The 23,554-nt window shown below is 42.6% G+C and overlaps 1 protein-coding gene across 10 annotated transcripts in view; it reads right to left on the bottom strand.

Moving 5' to 3' along the window:
• AFF1 (ALF transcription elongation factor 1) overlaps window positions 1-23,554 on the bottom strand; it is a 206,178-nt gene that overhangs the window by 85,188 nt on the left and 97,436 nt on the right. For 8 of the 10 annotated variants that reach the window (XM_068542681.1, XM_068542676.1, XM_068542680.1 and 5 more), the window contains 2 exons: window positions 6,684-6,807; window positions 4,990-5,910 (listed from right to left, as the gene is read on the bottom strand). The exons of 1 other annotated variant lie outside the window; for it this stretch is intronic. In XM_068542681.1, coding sequence (XP_068398782.1) covers window positions 4,990-5,910; window positions 6,684-6,807 — 1,045 coding nt within the window. The remainder of the gene's footprint in view (window positions 1-4,989; window positions 5,911-6,683; window positions 6,808-23,554) is intronic. One more of the 10 variants, XM_068542679.1, reaches the window with a different exon arrangement.

Below are 23,554 nucleotides of genomic sequence, written 5' to 3' on the forward strand. Positions count from 1 at the left end.
TATGTTAAGTAGTTCAAAATGGAGTCCCAGTGGCCACCGTGAACTTCTGTATTAGTTGTTTTGAAAAGTCTACCATAGGACTGTGAATGTCTTAGAGTAAGACCATTACACCCACTGAGAAACTCCTTAAAATGAGCCCACTGAGCCGAGCAACTGAAGGCTCTTCCCTGGAGGACCCAATTTCCCCCTGCTGAGAGCTGTTCCACGTGGGCACTGCTGGAGGCTCTGTCCAAGCAGACCGCTACTTCCCACTCATGCTTGTCCCGAGACCGCTGCTAGACCGAGACCGCTGCTTGTGCTGAGACACCCCCTTCCCGGACTTCTCCTTGGAGTGGTTTGTTACTCTCTTGCCTATTTTCCTGACTTGACTAACCTATGCTGTGTGCTAACTGAATGCTGGCTCCATTTCGTTTATCTCCACTCCTGTGATTCTTACCCTGCCACAAACATCCAAACTTATCATTTTCCCTGGGCTGATCTACTACCGATGACTGCCAACTTGTCATGTCTATCTGGATATATAACGGCATCTCAAACTTAATATGTGATCCATCCAGAGCATCCTGGTTTTCCCTCCAAACCTGTTCCACCCAGGTCAACTCCATCTCAAGAGCAGGTATCATCCCACCATCCACACCTTTCCAGTAGGACCTTCCTTAATGCCTCACTTTCCCTCACGCCTCAGGCCCACTCCCATCTCCAGTCAATCACAAAGCCCTATTACTCCCCTGCCCAATATATTTGGAATCTATCCACTTCTCACCATGTCCACTGCTATTATCCTACGCCAAGCCATCGTCATTTCCCACCCCCTAGCTGGCCTCCCTACTTCTGCCACCCTTGCCCCTCCAAGCCATTCTCCACCCAGGAGCCAGAATGATCTTTTTCAAAATGAGAAAGTAGATATATCACTCCCCTGCTCAAGATCCTCCTATGGTCTCCATGCATACTTAACAAGCAGAGGTAGAAAGATCATAGAACTGAGAATTCTAACTCTGGCTCTGCTACTAACTAAACTGTAGCAAAATTAAGTGACCTCACCTTCTTAGGCTTTATTTGCAAAATGAAAGGGCTGTAGGTTTAGCCTTAAAATTCTAATATTCTAAATCCAGTACACAATTTAATATGCCCACCTCAACTTAATTCATTTCTCCCTTTCAGTAAAATGCCTATCTGCCTCTAAGCAAATCCACTCCAGTCCAGGGTCCACACTCAGGAACGCTCACACAGAGATGCCTTGGTTTTCCTCTCACTCTCATTTGTTAACTTCTGATAGAAAGAGCTAGAAAGGAATCTCAGCCTTCCATTTGGGCAGTTCGGTCTCTGATGTCTTTACAGCTGGAAGGCATCCATGTGAGATCGTGGAGTCCTGGCTATATCCTCAGATGGGTCATTTCAAGATGCTATACATCTTCCAGTTGACACAAAACTAAAACCAACATGCCCAGAGAAAAATCCAGTGCACACTGTGTGCTCTAGCCTCTATTTAGTCAGAATGTTGACCTTTTGATAATTTTTTTCCTGTAGGATTTTAGGAAAGACTAAGTGTTAACAGTGAGCATGACTTATCCCAGAAAGGAATACCATTATTTAGGAGAACCAACTAAAATACACAAACCAAGTGTTTCCCATGAAGTGAAAGGACAGAAAATGGCAAGGAACTCATACGTATGTGGCTTGAGAATAAAGGAGTGCCAGACAGACAAGATGACTTTCCCATCTTGGTCCATTTTTTAAAAATACTGTTTGATGGAAGCAGTGGGGGAGGGGAGCAATGAAACAAACCACAAAACCCACACACTCAGAAAGCCAGGAAAGAAAACCTCCTCCGACTTGCCTTAGGACAAATTCGGCAAATAAAGGAAAACCACTTAGCTATCCCCAAGTCCCTTCCCATGGCTCTACCAACAGCCAACTTCCCCTTCCACCCTGGCATTCTCTATCCTTCTGCCCCAATGCCACAAGCAGCCCAAGATATTGCTACTATTCCGGTTCAATATTCAGAATTTACCTGCTCTGGGGTTAATTCCCCGCTTTTGCTGTCCCCCACCTCTACGCTTTCCTTTGATTCACCAGAATATTAAAATCTGACAACTAAAAAAGAGCCCGCATGCCACAACTAAAGATCCCGCGTGCTGCAACTAGGACCCGACACATCCAAAAAAATAAATATTTTTTTTTAAATTTGAGATTTTTAAAATCCAATCTACATGGTTTTTTTTAAATGCTTTTTTAAAAAAATTTGTTTATTTAATTTATTTTTGGCTGCATTGGGTCTTCGTTGCTGTGCGCGGGCTTCTCGTTGCGGTGGCTTCTCTTGTTGCGGAGCACGGGCTCTAGGGCGCAGGCTCAGTAGTTGTGGCTCACGGGCTCTAGAGCGCAGGCTCAGTAGTTGTGGCACACGGGCTTAGTTGCTCCGTGTGGCATGTGGGATCTTCCCGGACCAGGGCTCGAACCCATGTCCCCTGCCATTGGCAGGAAGATTCTTAACCACTGAGCCACCAGGTAAGCCCCTATGTGTTTTTAAAACCTTAAAAAAATAGCCATTTTATTGGGTCTACAAACAGAAAATTAATGGTAAGTCTGTGAAACGTGAGATCTTACTAAACCAAATCTAAACGCTCACCAGAGAGCACCAATATCCCTGTTTCCCAGACTTACTCCCCCTTCATTACAAGTTCTTTGCCCAGAGCCCTCCATCTGCCTGACCCCCCAGCTCCATCCTCCCATGCCACCAACACCACCCAGGATCTCCAAGGCAGTTAGCACCACAGCTGCCACTGGCCTGAGAACCCTGATTAGAGAGGCCAGAGGGAGACATCATGTTAAAATGAAGGTTGACTGCAAACACAGGCTGAAGAGGAAACATTTACATCTACTCAATTGTTGACAGCAGATCAAGGAAAGCCAAGAAAACCCCATTCTCTTACCACATCTATGATTTTGTTCAACTGTCCACTCAGAAAATATGCAAGGACCGTCTAATGCGTCCTATGTTTGAAATATGTATTAAATCTGAGGAGCTGTAAGACCCTGGAGAAATCTCAACTCACCTTATCTTTTTTTCACCAGGAAAGCAAAAGGTTAACCGGGATCCTCTAACCTAAAAGGTCTACCAGAAAACCTGTTGGCTGAATTTACATGGGTTCACTGTCTTAAGGCTGATGTTTGAAACTTTCTCTATGCACCTAGTAGCAAACAGTTCTCTGTTTCACATGTGTAGGCTGATCTCCAGGCTAGACTGTCATCTCTCTGAGGCAGGGACCAGTACTTCTTTGGCATCCCACCCTGTGCTTATACATATGGTTGGGTATTTGGTAGACAATGCAAATATTTGTCAATTGGTCTTAGAATTGTTTTAAAGCAATTTTTAGTTGCTTAGTTTTCTTTTTAAAGAAAACATGTTAAATTGTCCCCTTACTTTTTTTTTTTTTAAACTAGGAAAATAGAACACACCTTATTTGATAAATAAAGAAAATTCCATTAAGTTCTTTCTGAATTATAAGGTAGGCTGACTGACCATAGGAGGTGGGAAGACCTCACTTTATTCTTCTCCACCTTCATTCTGTTCCCTACCCCTACCGCCCATCAGAGCACAAAATGTTCAGTAAATGGCTCATTGCAGTGAATCTGCATAGCTTATGGGGTTACAGGGATTGTTCTGCCACCTTGGTCATTTCTACCACGTGCTTTACTCCCCTTTCTAATTTTTCCTCAGCCCCCTTTCTAATTTTTCCTCAGCCTCCAAACCAGTCACATTCTGAAGACATCCGGAGACACTCCAGCTCAACAGCTGACTATGGACAGAACCCTAACCTCTTCTAAACCAAAAGCTGACACCACAAAGGAACAGATTTTCCTCCTTCAAGATAAGGGTTATCTTTCCAGCTATGGATCCTGGAATTTTTTTTTTTGTCTTTTTTTAAACCTTAAGGAATTTTGCCTTCTAGCACTATGTAAAACTGATGTAAAGCTGATATCTGGGTGCACATACAAGTCTTTGAGGACGGGATATGCAAATTAGAATGTTTATACAATGGATGTAACTCAACCACAGACTTTACCTTAACAGATAAGCGCTAAAATAAATTCACTTCAAACATTTCACTTTGCACTACAAATCTAAATTGGAGTAACCGGTGTTAATTTAGAATTTCAGTGATAGAATGTGTGCTCTGATTCTCCTCATTCAAACACCACGTTGCCATTTGTCAAAGGAGCAGAAAAAGGAATTTTTCCTTTGTTTAAAAAGATAAAGTATTTTGTTTACTTGAAAAAGCCATAGTTGAATAACTTTCTATATTATATTTGTGACTCACTCTCAAATGAGATGTCGTCACACCTCCACTCTTTTTTTGTAGGTGGTAAATAAAATATATTAGAACAGAAATTTAGTTTCACAGTTTCTTATAATTTATAGGGAACAAATCTTTAAAAATTAATACTTCGTCTCCAACATTTTGACCTCTTGTTTTCACTTTTTTATGGTTTGGATCTCAGGAAAAACTAACTGGGGCAGAGGAAGTATTAACCAAAAAAATTTTTTTTCTTTCCAGTGTCTTTAAAGAAGCCAGTGTTCCCCAAAGCCCCCAAAAATCAAAGACAGCTCAAAACCTTCCTGAAACTCTCATGATAGAAATGTCCTCTGCCTCAATTGGGTTGTGGGTTGTATAGGTGTATCCATTTTTCAGGTGTATCCATTTTTCAAAACAGAGCAAACTACCCTCTTCCCATTTCTATATTTTACTGTATGTAAATCATGGCTCAATAAAAAGATTTTTTTTTTAACTTTCTACGAATCACATTTCAGTATCTGTCATCAGTAATCCACCTCAGACCTGAGTTTCTTGTGGGTCAACGAGATCCTAAAGCCAGAAAGGAATCTCCCTGAACAAAGGCCACTGACACCCCTGTTCCTAAACCTCTAGAAACTTCCACCTCAAATCTTTCTTCACACTGGAATTGCCTCAGATGTGAACTTCCACTCACCTCGACTGACTGAGAAGGCATTTTCAGCTTAGTGAGCTTGGCTTTGGCAGGCACTTTTAAGTCTGTTTTTTCAAAACTCTGTTGCCGGTAGTCCTCCGGCAGTGGTTTCAGTTCAGGAGACTCACTAGGAGCCTGATCTTGACCATCCATGGGCCGGACATAAGCCGTGGGCTTCTGCTGCATTGCAAGGCTTTTTGAGGGGAGGGGGGGTGGGGGGAAAGTCTGAGAAGGTGGCTGGGGAGGGGCTACCCCAAGGCTGGCAACTGCTACTGAACTGTCTTGAAGGGTCTCTTTATCATGGACCTTTACCGGTAGGTCCTTGGGAGACTTGGCCGGACAGTAGCCTTTATTGTTACTGTTACTGCTGTGAACCTTGTTGTTTCCTTGCGTCCTGGGAAGAGTCTGCTGGTTGGAATGTACAGGTGACAAAGGGGGGACTGGGGAAGGCAAAGAGAACAAAGGAGAAAGCTCCCTCTCTGGAGCTGAGTCTGTCATTGAAGCACAGTGGTCTCCATCAGCCCTGCGGTCACCCTTTTTGTGATGACTAGAGCTGTACCCCTCCTGACCAAGGCGATCTTGGGTCATGTGCTGGCTGTCAGGTGGGCCATAGCTTTTGACATGGAGACTTGGCATTGGTTCCATTCTTGGCTGTGCCATCTTTGGGTTGTGGCTAATGGTACCAATAGGAAGTGGTCCAGAGGCAGGAGTATTAATAGGCTGGTGGTGGACACTAGTGTGGAAGGAGTGAGATGGAATGCTGCTCCCCTTCTCAGGAAATGAGGGGTATCTCGGCTTTCCCAACCTATTTTCAGAAGCATCCAAGTGTTGAGGGTGGGACTTGGTACTAAGGAACTCCTTCACCTCTTCATAGTTTCCCAGCATGTTCTGTATTCGACTGGAGAGCTCATCACCTTTTTCTGTCTAAAAAAAGAAAAGACAGCAGAGTTAGATACTGAGGGGGAAAAAGAGGGGGAGGAAAACCATTGTTTAGTAAACCATGTTACATAATGCCATTAGAAAAGAAACACCTCAATTTAATGTGTAACACAGAATTTAACATGCAATGTCGACTCAATTCCCCTGCTGAGAAGGCTGCCATGGACAAATATTACTAAATACAGGAGACGAGCATTACAAAAGAAAACCACAAACTTTAGTAATTTTGACTACCGAGGTTCAGAAGATTTTCATATTTTGTTTTCAAAAACGATCTCTAGGATAAATTGTCTTATTTTCACAAGTGTAACCCTTGTTCAAACTCACTTTCATCATGAAGTCAAATATGGTGATAAATCAGACTTTCTCATATTCAAGAAATTACCTTGTAGGACTTCTCTGGTGGTGCTGTGGTTAAGAATCCACCTCCCAATGCAGGGGACACGGGTTCCAGCCATGGTCCGGGAAGACCCCACATGCTGCGGAAGCAACTAAGCCCGTGCGCTACAACTACTGAGCCTGTGCTCTAGAGCCCGCACGCCACAACTACTGAGCCCGCGTGCCACAAGTACTGAAGCCTGCGTGCCTAGAGCCCATGCTCCGCAACAAGACAAGCCACCGCAATGAGAAGCCCGCGCACCGCAACGAAGAGTAGCCCCCGCTCGCAGCAACTAGAGAAAGCCCGCGCAGCAACGAAGACCCAATGTAGCCAAAAATAAATAAAATAAATAAATTTTTAAAAAAAAGAAAAAAATTACCTTGTAGGGCTCTCCAAAAAGGGGAATCTTTTCAGAAAATGCCTCTTTCTCTTGGTGAGCTTCCTGGTTGCGTCTTTCCTTCTCTCTAATTCGAAGCAGGTTTCTGTCTTCATTGTACAAGCTGCTTCAGATGCCACAAAAGAACAAAAACAAAGTTTATCAGTATCCAAGCTTTGCTGTGCATACGTACATGTGTGAGGGAGGCAAGGACAGCTCAAGAAGCCTCGACGACAAGGGAGCTGGTTTAAAGAAAGCCCAAGTCCCTCATCCCACTCCTAGAATAAGGCCTCAGCCAGCTGGCCGTGACCCTCCAGCTTCGGGTCCTGGTTCTGGAAAACTAAGAGTTCACTCTGGGCTACTGGCTTCATGGCTCAGGACTGACTCCAAATGGAAGAGTCTTTCATAGTCAGTGGTGGGACTGAGACAAGATTAATGATATTTTTACTTTCGCCTTGCAAAATACAGGGTAGAGGTGGACGCTTTTCATCTGAAGGAGTCAGCAGGATGTGAACTTTAAAAAGGCTGTTTTCCTGGATCAGTATTTTATATTTTGGAAGATTAAAATCCAAAGGCTTATTTCATAATTAAAAGATTACCAGGCACCCAAAACAGCATTTACTTTATTCTCAGCCTACTCTACTGGAAGAGTCTTGGCATGTAAACCTGAAAAGATAACTTTTATTTCTCATTTCAAATGTCAAGGATGGGAAAATCCAATTTTAGATGTCAGCTCTACCTACTGAAAAACTATAATCTGATTGCACTGTTTAAACCACATAAAAATGTATCCTAAATCATCAGCCCCGGCACCAAAGGGGTTAAAAATGCATCTACTGGCAAACAAATCACGAAGCTGGAAACCCAAAAGAGTGCAGTTTTAGAATGCAAACCAAAAGCGGGCTTACCTTAGGTCAGCAACTCGGGCCACGCCCTCCCAACCCCGACATGTGATATGTAAGAACAATGAAAATAAGAACTATTAAGACTTTTGTCCTCATAGACTTGCTTTAGAGTATCTACTGAATCTTTCCCCCCAACATTATTTGAATAAATCGGAAAATATTCAACTGTTTCTCCAAGCCTCTATGTACCTTAGAAATTCTAGCCCTGATGTCAGACACCCTCCCCCACCCCTTTCCCGGCACCTAGGCCCTCTCAGGACTTCTCTGACTTCCGCTGACAAGAGCCTACTTACTGGTCTCCCTGCCTCCACATCTTGTCCCTCTAATTTAGCCTTCTCAAGGAGAGAAATCCGATCTAAGGCTCTGGTTCTCATGTCACCATCCATATTTTAAAATAACCAGCGTTCGATGGCTCTTTGCTACTGCAGAATAAACTCTGAACCCTTGCTTTGGCATTAAAATTCCCCCATAATCTAGCACAGACCTACCCTAGAAATTACCTTGCTGTCTCCCTGCAGGCCTACCATATGCATTCTACCTAACAGTCATGTCCATTCCCCAAACACACCCGGTAAAGGGCAGCCTCTTGCTCTAATCCACCCCCACCCCAGAACCCCCTTTTACTGAAAGATAACCGTTCTTCCAGGACCAGTTTACCTACAAAATTCCCTCAAACCACCTCTGTATTTCAGTCACTCCAGACCACTCCCTGCTCCTCAGTGATATCCTGGACTTCGATGCTTTCACTCTAATGACACGAATTTCCTCTCCGTCTCGCTCAACCACATACTCCTATACCCAATTTTCAGCTACCAGCGAAAATCGGGAGTGATTCCAATTTCACCCACTCTAAAGGCTTTCTCAAATCCACCTGACTTAATATACTGATTGGTTCTCTCCCCTTCTCTCCTTTCACCTTGAATGTCAAGCCCATCATAATAGAACCTCTCATATTTTTCTGCCTCCTGGTGCTCAAGCATGGTACTTTGCATAGAAGCTAAACATTAAATGTTTTTTAATTTAAAAATAGCCACTATGCTTACAGTGTATTACTTGTAATTTTTAAATTTAACTGAAAGACACGGCGTGCAAAAACAGCTTTTAAAAAATTATAATCATCTAAAAAATGAGTGTCTGCTATTTCCATAGCCCTTCAATCTACAGGTTGGGGGAAGCGGGAGGGCACAGGCAGGGGTGGGGGGTGTGCAGGAGGCTAAGCTACCCTGTTGAATTCACCGGGATGTAGTAAAGAATTATCTGCTTAGATCACCGTAGCAAAAACTTTTCCTAGACGATGGGTATCTTGATATCAGATTTTAAGAGAACAGCAAAGTGAACATTTATGTTAGTCAACATACTAAAAACACTGAGGAAAAACTAAAACAGAAACTGGCTTATGGAGTCTTCTTTAAGAAGTCTGAATCTCACACATTTCAGACAGACTTATTTCTGGTTGACAGTAGCACAATGGACCTGTTGATCACTCAAGAATTCCTTTCAATTGTTTTATGATTTTGGTAATTTTTTTAAAAAATTTATTTATTTTTGGCTGCATTGGGTCTTCGTTCTGCGCACGGGCTTTCTCTAGTTGCGGGGAGTGGGGGCTACTCTTTGTTGCTGTGTGCGGGCTTCTCATCGCAGTGGCTTCTCTCGTTGTGGAGTACGGGCTCTAGGTGCACGGGCTTCAGTAGTTGTCGCTCACAGGCTCTAGAGCGCGGGCTCAGTAGTTGTGGCGCACGGGCTTAGTTGCTCCGCGGCATGTCTGATCTTCGTGGACCAGGGCTCGAACACGCGTCCCCTGCATTGGCAGGTGGACTCTTAACCACTGCGCCACCAGGGAAGCCCCAATTTTGGTAATTCTTGTTGGCTCAAAACACACACACACACACAATGTGTACCATTAACATCCGACCATGGGAGCCAAAAAAGAGGGTTGATCAGGAAATAATTTTTTTCCTTCAAACTTGCTTCACAGCCACTTTGTTTGCAGGGAGGGGTAGGGCATGCAACTGTCCTCTAAGCAACTTGAACTCCCAAGCTTCTCTTTTCCAAAGCTACCTGGTACAGACAGCCCACACAGGGTGCACATAGAAGGGGAAGCTGCTTTGCAAGGGTGTCTGCTCTGCTAGTCTCACCACAAAGGGAGTTCTCCCTTGTCTGTTTCTGCTGGTTATGTCAGTGGAGTTTCTATAGCTTGACTGCTTGTTGAATGTTCCTGGCCTATGGCTCTCCTTTAAGAGACAGAGCTCTGCCCACTTCTAAGTAATCGCTACCTTTGCCTCAGAAAGGGCACCCCAAATGGCAAAATTCTCAGTCCCAGACTGAAAAGCGAGCGTGTGTAACAGAGCACCTCAACTATCAGGCTGCTCGGGGTCCTTGCTTAATTTTCCTGTCAACTGCACATACATTTAAGAAAAGCTACAGTGGTTTTAAAATTACTAAAGTATTTCTAAATCGATCAGCTCAGCCTTATCTCAGCATCAGTTAGGCTTTAGCACACTTCTAGATTTTTATTCCAAAATAATCAAAGCTGCTACAAAAATAATGAGAAGAACCCAATTTTACAAAACTCCAAGCACTGGCTTACTGCTTTGGGATTCAAAAATTGAGGCACAGGCCTCCTACCGGGAGGGAATTCTACTAAATTAAGGATTCTGCTTAATTAAAGGTCTGACTTCATTAGTTTAAAAAAAAAAAAAAAAGTTTAAAAGCCACAGCCAGATTTCACTGGCAGACATATGTAATATTATACCAATTCTGAGATGAGCTTTGAGTGTATTTTTTTTTCTTATTCACCATCACCCTTCAACTGAGAAACCCAAAAATAGTGAGGTGAGGAAAAGATATCACAAGTGTCACCGGTAGGATGAGTTTTATGAGGCCTAAACTTGGTGAGAGAAACTCACTCTCACCCACACTGTCTGCTGGGCAACTCCCTCCTGGGTCTCACTCACCAAGGCCCCTGGGCAGGGCAGAAAGCGGCAGAAGAAACAGGAAGTGACCAGTCCAAGCCCCAGGATGATGACATAGGGTAAGCTGTGAGCCCTCATTCTTCTAGGCTGTCTACCTTCTCCTTGCAACTAACAGGGTTTTGCCAGTCATACTGGGCAGCTTTCTGGTTTATTTGGCTTTTACTTATTACTAAGTTTACAATGGCTTAAGGAATGGTTTGTTAAAGTATCAGGCAAATTTTTTCATGAGCATTTTCTTTTTCTTGGTTCCATTTTGAAATCAGGGGAAGTTTACATTTTAAAAACATTAACACAATTAGTAGCATGAGTAAACCATTGTTCAGCCTCTTACACACCACTGTTGTTTTTAAACCAAGGTGCAAGCAAGGAGGGGGCGGATGGAAGAATTTTAAATGAGGGGACTTTAGGAAGCAGTAAATGTCCTACGTGATTCGTAAACTCTGTAATTACCTTTGAATAATTACAAGTTGACAACCACTTCTCTTAATTAAAGGTGGCAGTTTTTCCTCTGGTATGAAGGAAAAAAAGCATTCCTGCTCTCACAGGATAACCTCACCCCAACATCAGGCTTGTCAGACTTTGTCACTGTTCACAGAGAGTGAGTTACAGTTGACCCTCCATGTCTGGAGATGTGGAACTCACAGACTTGGAAGGACCATACTAGGCCATTTCATATGAGGGACTTGAACATCCACGGATTTTGATGTCAGCAGCAGTCCTGGAACCAGTCCCCTGCAGGTACCAAGGGACTACTGTACAAGTTCTCCTTCACTGATTTCTACATGGCTCTTTGCATTAGATAAGAGGTTCTCAAACTTCAGTGAGCATCGAAGCACCTGGAGGACTTGTTCAAACACAGATCATAGAGACCTGCCCCCAGGGTTTCTGATTCAATCTGATGTGGCACCTGATATTTGCATGTTAAACAAGTTTCTAGGTGGTTCTGAAGAGTACGAGAGAGCACAGTCTTTGGGGGCTGTATGGATCGCTTTAGGCTTACCAAGAAACAATAGCAATTATGAGAGCACCAGAGCCAAGGACGGCTCCCACTTAGCACCTGCGAATCAGTGAGGACAGCTTTAGGCAAATCACATCAGCCTCCTATTTAATATTCACAACTACCCTGTGAGAAGGAGATGATTAATCCTGTTTCCCAGGTGAAAAAAAATAAGGTTCAGTGATTAACTTGCTATTAAATGGTAGACCTGAAAATTCAAGTGCAAGCCGCCTGACACCAAAGCTTCCGTTCTGAGTCACAGTTCGGTGGCTAGTAAAGCTTTCAGGCTATATTAAATAGAGCAAACAAAGAAAGCATGCTAAAATGTGGTAATTTACAATCACTCATAATTGCTCATAATCCCTTAGTCTCAAAGAGGTACACATCGACAATTCAGGTATTATCCCTGCCAGCAGAGCATCTCAGAGCCATAAAACACATGTTCCCTTAAATGTATCCATACAGGTCTGTCCCTGCCCATGGACCCAACAGAGGGCCCTCTTAACTGGGGCGGGGGGGGGGGGGGGGGGGGCGGGCAGGGGGCATGATGGGGGGGAGGGGCATGACAGCATGAAGTTGCTCTTCAAATTATAAAAACTGTGCTACAATTCTTATGTTAGAGCCTTTTTTAAGTTTACAGATTTAAGGTCACTGACCCCAAAATAACCTCTGGATTCACAAGTCATCTCTAATGTGCTAAGGGGCTCTTCACGTTAATTTCTTTCAAGAACAGGCTATAAATAAACTTGCACTAAAGTAGCCATTATATGCCCGATACTGGGCTCCACTCCCATTAACTTCTGGCTGGCTGACCTAGGCCATGTTCCTAGGGCCTCAGTGCCAGCTTTCTGGTCAGCCCAGGAGTCCCCACCTGGGGGGGGGGGGGGGGGGGAGGGGTAGACAAGTCACATGGTGATGTGAAGCAGCTGGCTGCATTCAAAAACAAGTCCACGCGCTGACGTGCCCCCGCCCCGGGGAGGGGGGGGGGCAGGTACGAAGTCGGACCACCCAGCAGACATCCACGAGTTCCACCAAAAGTGTGCAAAAATATTTTTAGATAGGGAATAACTTTACTTTGCAGTAGGCAGGTTCTTGCTTTTGGATCATATACTACTGTCCACCATCTGCAAGTTTCAACACCGATGCCTCAGAAAGATTTCTGCAAAATACATCAAACCACCTCCTCTACCACATTTTTTTTTTTTTTTTAATTAAGTGAACTAGAAAGACCGATGGGGGAAACCACAGGCTTCAATTTCCAGTGCCTGGTGAGAGAGAGCGGTGACATGTGAGACTCACGAGCCATTACTAAGGTGGGCTGTGCCACAGATGTTTTCACTGACAGAATTCCACCACTCTCCATCAGCAGCACGGGAGCCTGAACAAAGCTTGGAAAGCTAAAACCTGCCAGGGTGCGCTCGCTTTCAGAGAGGTGGTGAAACTCCTGAGGAATTCAGAGCTGCCCAGTCAGCCCCTGAATGCAGTTGTCTGGTCAACCCCATGCTGGGGCCTGTCAGGGCACATTTACTCCCACTTTTCAAATGCTTCTCCTTGGCGGTATGGGCCCATGCATTAGAACATTGAGATAAAATGAAGAAATCACAGCTCTGTAAGGATTAGTGAGAGTGATCCCCCCTTTTCTCTTACCCCTGCACCAAAAAAGGAAAGAGCCTATGTGGAAGGAGGGGAAGGAAGGCCCAAGTTGGGCTTGGGATGCGGGGGGCATGCTGGCTCTGCTATCATCTGGCTATAAGCACCTTCCCCAGGCTGAGCCCAAGGGCCCTGCTGCTAATCTAGGTTAGTCATGCAGGATCCCCGAATGCCACCAGGCGCTTCCATGGCAACTCGGCCCACAGGGCAGGCTGTGCACAGCTGACTACCCATTTATCACCCTTGACCGGTCACTTCGCACAGACCTTCCTCTGATGGATGTGACCGACTCAAGTTTAAAAGTTAAATTCTCTCTCGGAGGATAGAGTGCAATTTCTCCTGTGTATTTATTTTCATGGGCATGGAAGAGACATTTGGCGGGAAGGACAGGGTAAATCCTGAAATCGACAGGGTGCATTAATTCTCGAAAAGAACGAGTCTTTTCACTGTTTTAGCAGCACTATGCCATTCTGTTTTGAACGTACAAAGGATAGAGCAAAACATAAAACTCACAAGTCTGTTCACAAAAGATAGGCAACTCTGGATTAGAGAGTAGAGATATACGTCACAAAGTGACAGAGGCAAAAGGAGAGCAGGCTTGGGTGATTACTCGTCGTGCAAGTGACTTTTTTAGTTTGGAAGCCACCCCTGTTGACTTTTTAAGTCCATCTTCTGGCCTTTGTTTCTATGTCCTCTACTCCTACAATCCGGGGATCAGAGAACATTTTGCACATTGGCTTTATGAAAAAATGTCCAACTTTTTTTTGTCATTAAACCGTATCACTCATAAATGCATTTTAAAATGAGAAATCAAAGTGGCTCCATGTTTGAAGGCAGAAGAAATGTTGCTTCAAAGAATGGAAAATGTTTTCGTCTCCCGCTCTGTGCACATGAAGGAATTCACAACCGGCTTTCTCATGATAAAAATCACTCAGCTAAATCTTTCAAGGATATCACCTTCATTACCTGCCCCACCACTTAACACACACAATAAATATAAAGAAAACATCAGAGACTTAATCCTAAAACAAAATCTGATAGGATATAAAAAATAAATACCAGCCAAAGCGAAATGACAAAACAGCAGTATGTCACAGTTGTTTTCCTGGAGGAGCTCCTAAAGGATCATCTCTAACAGCTCTCTCTGCTACTCACTTCTGCTTGCCACAAAATGCTCAGCCTCATTAAAATACCAGAAGAGTTGTGACTCCATTTTGCAAAATTCAATCAACCTTTAAGATACTTCATATACCTTAAAGGCATGCTATGAGTTTTAAATTGAAACAGCCTCTACCTGGGCAAGGTTGGGGGGAAAAAAGTGAGTCACTTCACTTTTAACGAGAGACATGCTAATTTACTTTTCAAAATGAATCTGCCAGGTCCTCTGCAGGCACGTTAATGTGGAGCAAAGGTCTGAAAGGATATACTTTACAAAAATCTATCAAGAAGGAGCACCAGATCAGGGTGGAGGGAGTAGGTGGTAGTTTGGTGGTTTAGGGAGTTTCTTGCTTTAAAATTCTGTTTTAATGTGCTTTTCACAAGGAAGTATTCATTCATTTGTGTAGTTAAATGTTCTAATTAAAACCAAAAGAAATAGCCTCATATCCATATAACAGTATCAAGATCAGGGGTAAAGAAATATTGGGGTGTTGCTCATTTTGGCAATAACTCTCATCAGAACCTCTGAAAATTGATTTCGGACCCTGAACTCAGTCTTAGATTGTTGCTAAATAATAACTATAGACCCACCTTCATAAAACTGCATTGAAGACTATGTTCCAAAGTTCAAACACTAGCAGCTGCTGTTTTTTAACTGGAGTAGTCTCACTATAACCCATTTTGTTCTTCTTAATAAATCACATAGGGAATTCCCTGGCAGTCCAGTGGTTAGGACTCCCCGCTTTCACTGCTGAGAGCCTGAGTTCAATCCCTGGTCGGGGAACTAAGATCCATCCCTCAAGCCTCGTGGCGAGGCCAAAAAATAAAAAAACAAAAATAATTTTTCTAATCATATAAATATATTTTGAGGGGCATTTTTTGCCCTATAGATGGAAAAGCACAAGAACTTGTCTTCTCACTACTTGGTCTTAGAGGGGGCACGGGGGAAATGGTGTGGGTGGGGATACACAGCCCCAACAAAAGTGGGATGAGGGGGAAGGAGACGAATGAGCTAATGCATTCCCATGTGCAGTACCCCAAGTCCCGTACCTTCCAAACACATTTTAAAAAACAGAAAACTAGTACTGACGGAGGAAGGCCATCATGCCAATGACACAATTACACAAACCACACCAGGGAGAAGAAATCACTCCCACTCTCAAAGATTTTGACAATGCATATAGCTGGCAGTTAATAAAATATGTGTTTTTAATGTTACTTGAAATGAAAACATCTTATTGTTACTGACAAATTCCAGAAAACTTAGTCTCTGAGAAGCGTTCCCTAAAATACTGACAGTACTCACCTGCAGTTAATTGAAAGGACAAAGAAGTTACTCACCACAGTGGGAAACAGGATCACTAGAGATAAATCTGCCCCCTGACTAGTTATTTACATCTCCCCCTTTAGTTGTAAAGACCCCTGATGATCAGAGCCACCTCGCCTCTGACGGCCTGCTGGTTGGCAGTGCCCATTTGGCACCCATCAGAAACACGGGTAGGAGCTGTTGGCTCTTCCTGCAAGTCTGGTCTGTACTAGGATCAACCAGAGCTCTGGCCTCATTCCCAGGCCATTCTTCTTGCACACTCAACTGACCATGAAGGACCACATCACATACCTATAAAATAATGAGGCTGGTGAAAGTCTGTATCATTACAGCCACAAATTAAAAGAATGCTGCGGTCACAAACTAGGAAAGAATGTAGACAAGCAAGCTTAAAGTTTTGTTTGCTTGTTTTAATGTTTGCCTCATTTAATTCATACTCAACTTTAAAAAAATGTTTGGGGCATTAAATCAATTAAGCATCCAAAATTCAAATGAAGCGTTGTGTGGGCTTCCTCACTTCTCCTCCTCCTGGGCTATTTGCTCCACAAAGCTGCCTCTTTCTAAAAATCATGAATCTGATCTTGTTATTCACCCATTTGATAAGCCTTCCGAGTGTCCTGCTGCCTACAGGATTAAAGCTGAGGGGTAGGTGTGCCAAGCAACCCTTCACCACCTGGCTTCCACTTACCCTTCAACCCTCATGGACACAAACCCTTTTCCGCCCACTCCCTCACCTCTCAACCCTCTGAACACAAGGAACTGGGAGAAAGCACAACCCTCCTCTCTCTGCTAGTTCCCTGATGAACTCCTAAATTGACTTTCAAAGCCGTCCAAAACATCACTGCCTCTAGCCTCGACCTCCACTCTCACCTCCCATCTCCTGTTGTGAATGATTTCTTTCTCTGGGATACCTCTGTTCTTGCCAATCTGCCCATGTGTACATTTACAAAAACAAGATGAACTGTATACGTGCCTACAGATTTCCCTGGTTAGACTGTGAGCTCCTTAAGGGCAAGGTCTATTCCTGAGAGCTTAGCAAATAGTGATGCTTACTTAATACACGTCTTTGACTAAAACGATTATATTCTGGCATTACTCAATTGCAAACAATCCAGAATTCTGCAGAATTCTGCCAGTCTTATTTATTATTTGATGACAAAATATGATTCACTGTCTGATACCTAAAACCGATTTTACCAGACTGTTGTACCCATCAAATGACTCAAACCTAGAAGGAAGCTGACATCATTCTTTCCTAGGTCAGCCATGAAAGCTGCCTCAGCTAACGCCGCATGTTTATCAGTGAATGTTACAGATTTTATTCTTCAATTAGTCATAAAAGCATACTACACCAAAGGAAAAAAAAAAAGTTTGGGTAACATTTATAGCAAATACACATTTAATTTTAAATCAACAAGATTCAGAACAATATTAATAAGCTGTCTCTAGGAGTAAAACTTCAGCAACAAAACTCCCACAATGAAAAATCTCTCTGTGCTGCTATAAATGCATCGTGGGAAAAACAAAGAAAATACAAGATCTAGAGAAATAATTTTAAAATGCAAATCAGATTATGTGGCTCCTTCCACTGCTGAAAGCCCCCTCTACAGGTTGCCCTTAGCATTCAAGACTAAAATCCAGAAGCCTGGCCTGGAAGGCTCCATCCCCACTTCCTTTCAACTGCTACCTCCCAGATCTATTCCCCTCCCCATGCCCTTCCTCAACTACTAGCCACACTGGCCTTTCCATGCCTGGAATAGATCGAGCTGTGCGTTGCTGATCCCTGTCTGGACACTCGGTCCTAGAGCTGAGGACAACATTGTCACTAATATCTCCGGTAATTATCAGCTCCTCATCCAGGTCCCACAACTAAATGGCCACTCTCCCCGCCCAGCAGGACCTCTCTAGCACTTCACCCTGCTTTGTCTCTTTTTATCAGTAAAATTGTCTCATCTGTTCATTTATCTGTTTAACTATGTCTGGCGCCCGCCCCCCACCTCCATGAAGAATGTGCAGAAGGTCAGTCACCTTTTCTCGCCCGTGCCTCACTATGTACCCAGCTCTATCCCATTAAGCTAAATGAATATTGGCTGAATGGATGGAATTCTGCATACAGATGCAAAGACAGTAGTGGTTTCTTTCCTTTTTTTTAAAGAAAATCATACAACCTGAAGTTAACAGAAGCATTTTCAAAAGACAGTCATTTTTTAAAAACTAGGCAGTTATGGACAGAATCCTCTAAATGACTAATACATCAAAATTTCAAGTACCATATAGAAAGCAAGAGAAAAACAAATCAGTTCCAAATTCATCTTGTGTCTCATGAGACTGCTAAAATGTCCCTAAAGGGATTAAAAAAAACAACTCTTCTCTCAAATTATTCGGGAGCAAGTTTTTTGTTGTTTTTGTTTGTTTTTTGTTCTTTTAAAGAAGAGACTAATTCTACAGTCATATGAGATCAAACATACTAAGTGGATACTTTTTGTCACTTAGCAGCTTAAGCACCAGATAATTCCCAACACACACTAAATTAAACAAATTACATTCTATAGAACAGCTTGGAAAACTGTACAGGATTTACCATTCCAAAGGAAGAGTCCCTCCCAATGACTGAACTTCTAACACACATTCCAGAAAACCAATTGCACCACATATGATAAGAAGAACCGTTTGAAACTGGGCCAAAGTACCAAATACAGCTTCAGCCAGAACAAATGCTCAGCCTTTAGACTTGCTAACCAACAGCAAAAAGCAACAGGAAAAGGCTTACACTTGGAAAATGAAAGGAAAAGCAATGTCTGTGTATTGATAAGAACAGTGGGGAACAATGGGATAATAAGGAAACTGGCAAGATGCAATTTATTGCTCTAAAGAAGAAAATATTCAGAAACACTTATTCTTTAAATGGGTACACAGAGATCCAATACATTTTTCGGTTACTGAACAAACCCCCCAAAATTGTAGGGCTCTTCCTCCATCCATTTAAGGAAGCTCATTCCATACAAGGAGAGGATATCTGAAAACTAAATTTAACGATTCTCCATTCCCCAATCAACACACGACTGTTAAGTAGTAGAAATCACTGCCAATTATATTTTAAACCTAGTTAAACAGACTGCTGTGGACACACATATGAAGAGAGAAACTTTCTAAGACTGAAAAAGTTTCCAGGCTCTAACAATCACATGGAATAAAGCCACATGGATAGTTAATCTTACTTGCATATTACACAAAACAGATGATGAAAATGTAATGTAAGAAAATGTCCTATAAGTGTTTTTACAGAACCATCGGCACTTTTTTTTCCCTTTACCTCTTGACTTACAGTTCTCTCTTCTTTTGGTTAACTGCACATGCCACACTTGTTTTCACAGAAAGAAAGCTTAATGTCATAAAAACTAGAGGCAGTCTCATTATCTATTCCATTTCATTCCACAGACATTTCAAGTAGGAAGAACAGGGAGATTATTATAGGAGAAGAAAGCTGGAAACATGTATTGGTATTTTATATGGCAACAAGCAACAATGACATGTTTCTAAATATTCTCATTTTCATCCTAACCCCAGCTCACCTCCTACCACCCACTATAATTGGCATCGCCTTAAAGCTAAACAGTAAGTCATTGTTTTTCTGGAGAAGTCTCCCTTCATTTCGACCCCTGCTAAGCAGTGTTATGAGCCTTCCAAAGCTTGTCAGGATTCTCTCGGCTGGATTTTGGCCCAGCCAGGAACATTTATATGCAGACTAGATCATCTTTTCCCCATCAGTGCCAACAGGCAGCTCACTTGCATAAAACAAAGGGTACTTACCAAACTTAATAAAGCATCCCTCCACCTTCTTCAATGCTAGTAAATGAGAATCTGAGGGCTCAATTATTTAAAAAAGAAAAGAAGTACACTTCAGGATTTTGAGAGATTATGTCCTTTATAATGCTTTAACATTTTCATTTTTAACTCTCTCTTTGAAAAGCCGAGGCTAATATATCCATTGTAAGGAAATGATAAGCAAACATTCAAAATTACCAATACACTGGTAACATATTAAACAAGGCCTCTGATTATAAAATATTTCCTTCAAACAAAATTGCATTTAAAATATTATTTATGCCACTTAAAGTTATTTAAGAGCACTAATGCACTTATCTATCTATGGTTTTCGGTAGCCCGACTCAAGATCTTAATCCTCACAGAATGGTAACAGAAGACCTATTTGTTTCCAGTAAATATTGATTTTTATGTGCTAGACCTAGGGACAAAAGAATTAAGGAGGCCACAATCTAGCAGGAGAAATACAAAAGCGGGGAACCACTAAGAGTGATTGTAGAGGTTGGTTACAAGCGCTAAAGAATAGGGGAGAAAAACACCAAGTCTAAATGGAGGGGCCTTAGATGAATTAATTAAGAGCAGTGACATCTGAGCTTGAAGGATGAGCAGAAGTCTGGAAGAGGAGATGGGACCCCCATACCCCCGCTGAGAAAGGGATCACTGGCCATGGGGTGTTTGCACACATCTCACCTCGTTCCCCAATGCCAAATTTCTCATAGGAAGGGTCCAAAGAACTCTGGGTTATTTGTGGGGATGACAGCTTTTTGCAGTCATCCTCTACACTGGGCTGGCCTAGGCCTCAATGATCTTTCTTCTGCAACAATCCCCTCATACGGCCTGTGGGCTTTCCTCGGCCTGAAACAATGATCTCAAATAGGGTGCACCCCAAAAACTGTCAATTTTAGGCAATGAACAGAGCAGGGATGTCAAAGTTTAGAATGCAAATGGACTCAACTGTGGCCACAGATGATCACAAAAGCAAAACTGATCACTCCTCCCACACCCTCTTTCCTCCTCGCCGCCCCAAAGAGCGCTGTCCCAGCACCCACAAGGTACCAGCCCCCGCCCGTTACAAAGCCTTGCTGCGCAGAATCTGGCCTGACTTCTTAATTCAAATGATTTTACACTCTTTTCAAGACCTCCAATGTATCATTCTGTTTACTGAGCCAGCAGTCACAACCCCAGGACTGAAAAAGTTCAGTAGTAAATTTAAAAGAAACATTTAATTGAACATCCCCACCCCAAACTGTTCCTTAGTTTCCTGACATGATTAGCCCAGAAATTTCAGAGTGGGGAGTAAAATTAAAGGAAAACAAGGCTACCAAAGGCAAAGGGGGGGGAGGGATTTTTTTTTAACATTCCTATTTGACATAACATTAACCAATGCTTTAATCCCAACTTATAAACGTACACTGAATAAAGTTAGCCGAAACCAAAAGAATGGACTAGACTGGGGTCGGCAAACTATGGCCTGTGGGCCAAATCTGGCCCAGCTGCCTGTTTTTGTAAACATTTATTGGAACGCTGCCCATTTGTGTACATATTGTCTATAGCTGCTGCAGTCCTGGAACAGCAGAGGTGAGGAGCTGCAAAGTTGAGTAGCGGCAGCAAAAAATGCATGAGCAGTAAAGCCTAAAATGTTTGCCATCTGCCCCTTCACAGACAAGGTTTGTCAACCCCTGAATTATTAAACAAGAAAAACAAAGGATGAATTTTTAAGTTCATTTTGGAGTGTTTCATATAAAGGATTACTTCTGAAATAATTTCTTCTGGAATATACAAGTCTTTCAGTAACACCAAATTTCTCTCTCACCAGCTTACTTGCCTAGAGGGAAAAGATGGAAAATCTCCACTTTTATCTCTTAATTATCTAATTTTAATGCCTTACTCCCTTATTCCAAAAGATTAGCATAATGTAGTGTGTGGTGAGAAGCGTCCCAAGGGGGCAGCCTGCAGATTCCAGTGCCACTCACTCTACGATGTTACCCACTATCTCCAGGGCTCAGCTTCCCCATCTCCAATACCTTGCCTGGACTAACAGTCAACAGCCTCAAAAGGGTGGCAAAACTGAATGTGTTGGTGGAAGTTCAGGAGCTGTACGAGGCATAAAAACCATGCCAGTCACTGGTTCCAGCTGCATCTTCAATGGAATAATGGCCTTCACACTACAATTCTTTAATTTTAGGATGAAATAAATGGAAAAGGACAGGATGTGAGAGAGATGGCAGAGCAGAAGAAAACATTAGGAGAAGCTCTGGGATTAAAAACTCCCAAGGCACAGTGAGTCCAGCCAACTTCCCTGAGCTATCTACTCCAGCAGGCGGGTGTGGTTTTTGGAAAATATGAAGAATTAAGCCAGTGGCTGCTATTAAAGGTCAGAACTTACTGTTCCTCAAATGTCCTGGTTCTTTAGAAGTCTGGTGGGAGACTGCATGACTAGATTTGAGTACCTTTATATAAATAAAAGGACATCTGTTAGGTTGACAGCCTTGATGAAATTAAACTGAGATCTTCAAATGAAGGTAGAGTGAACATCTTGTTTGATGTCTTATTCCTTTGAATTTAAAACCTCTTAGGGGATCTCCCACTAATTAAGGCTGCTACACCCACTCTGCCCTCAGGCGGATGTTGCTTCCCGTACAACTCCGGGCCAATCATAGATTGAACTATTCTCTTACAATGAAATAGCTGAAAAATGACGGGAACATTCACATTAGACTTCACCAAAAGCTGGAGGATAACAGAACAGAAATAAGCAGGTAACATGCAACCAGATCATTTGATTGACAAATTACAACTTGTCTCACTTCAGCTTGGGGTCCCTGGTTATCTGTAGATCTGCTGCCAGGGAAGATATGCCATCACCCCCAGACTTCTCTCATCCTGCCCAAGAGGGAGGCTCTGAGAGCCCGGGGTCCACCCATGAAGGATGAGGGACACATCAACTAAGTCCACCTCTTTCAGGAGAGCCCCTGCCTCGCTACCGGTGACTTCCACAGCATAACCTTGGAAGAACACAACCCAATCATCCTAGCATTCCTCTAACAAGTGCATGTTTTGTTTTGTTTTTTTCGTTTTTTTTGGCTGCACTGCACAGCTTACAGGATCTTAGTTCCCTGACCAAGGATTGAACCTGGGCCCTTGGCAGGGAAAGCACGGACCACTGGACCACCAGGAAATTCCCAAACACACTCTTAAAGTAGCAGGGGGTAGTTTAGTTACACTCTTTCACAGGCATTTTACTGTTACCCAAAACTAGGGACGTCTAAAGGAATGGACAGGGTCTTTACTCCTCACAAAGTGTCTTCACTTGCGGGGAGGGCTAATGCCACAAAAAAAAGTATTTTTAATAATTTTGGAGTCAGACTAAATGTTCAAAGCACTCTGTAAAGAAAGATTTGCTTATTTTTAGGAAAGCAGTCACCATATGCCTAGTCACAAACACAGAAGAAATTTTAGTTTGTAACAATCATGGGAAAAGTCATTTTTAAAACAATACTCAATATATCTTAGAAGGGTCGCAAATCCCAGAAACTCAATAAAGCAATCCAAGAGAATTCTTAGTAAGAGAAACCTAGGTAAAGAAAAACGTACCTTATCCAAAGGTTTTGGTCTGAGACCTCAAGAAACTACCTAAATAATCTACAAAATGAGATATTATCAAGGACATACAACTCATGTTATAATTAAAAAAAACAGGAATGACACCCTGAAAGAAGGAAAAATAAAACAAAAATGTGTCTATTTACTCATCTTCTAATCATCTTCCCACATTCACACCAAAAAATAACCCTAAGACTAGTTCTGTAACTTAATAGGGGGTTTGGGTTACACAGATGTATGCATTGTCAAAACACAGAAGTCCACTTAAGATTTGTACATTTTGTGGCATGTAAATTTTATGGCAGAAGGGAAAAAAGAAAACCCTGTATATAAATACTTAACTTTAGTTAATGACATACAAGCTGAAGTATTTAGGAGAAAGTACACTGATATCTGCAACTGACATAAAAAGCACAAAAGACAAGATTACTGGATGG

This window comes from Eschrichtius robustus, chromosome 4 (genome assembly GCF_028021215.1).
Source record: "Eschrichtius robustus isolate mEscRob2 chromosome 4, mEscRob2.pri, whole genome shotgun sequence".
Lineage (NCBI taxonomy): Eukaryota > Metazoa > Chordata > Mammalia > Artiodactyla > Eschrichtiidae > Eschrichtius > Eschrichtius robustus.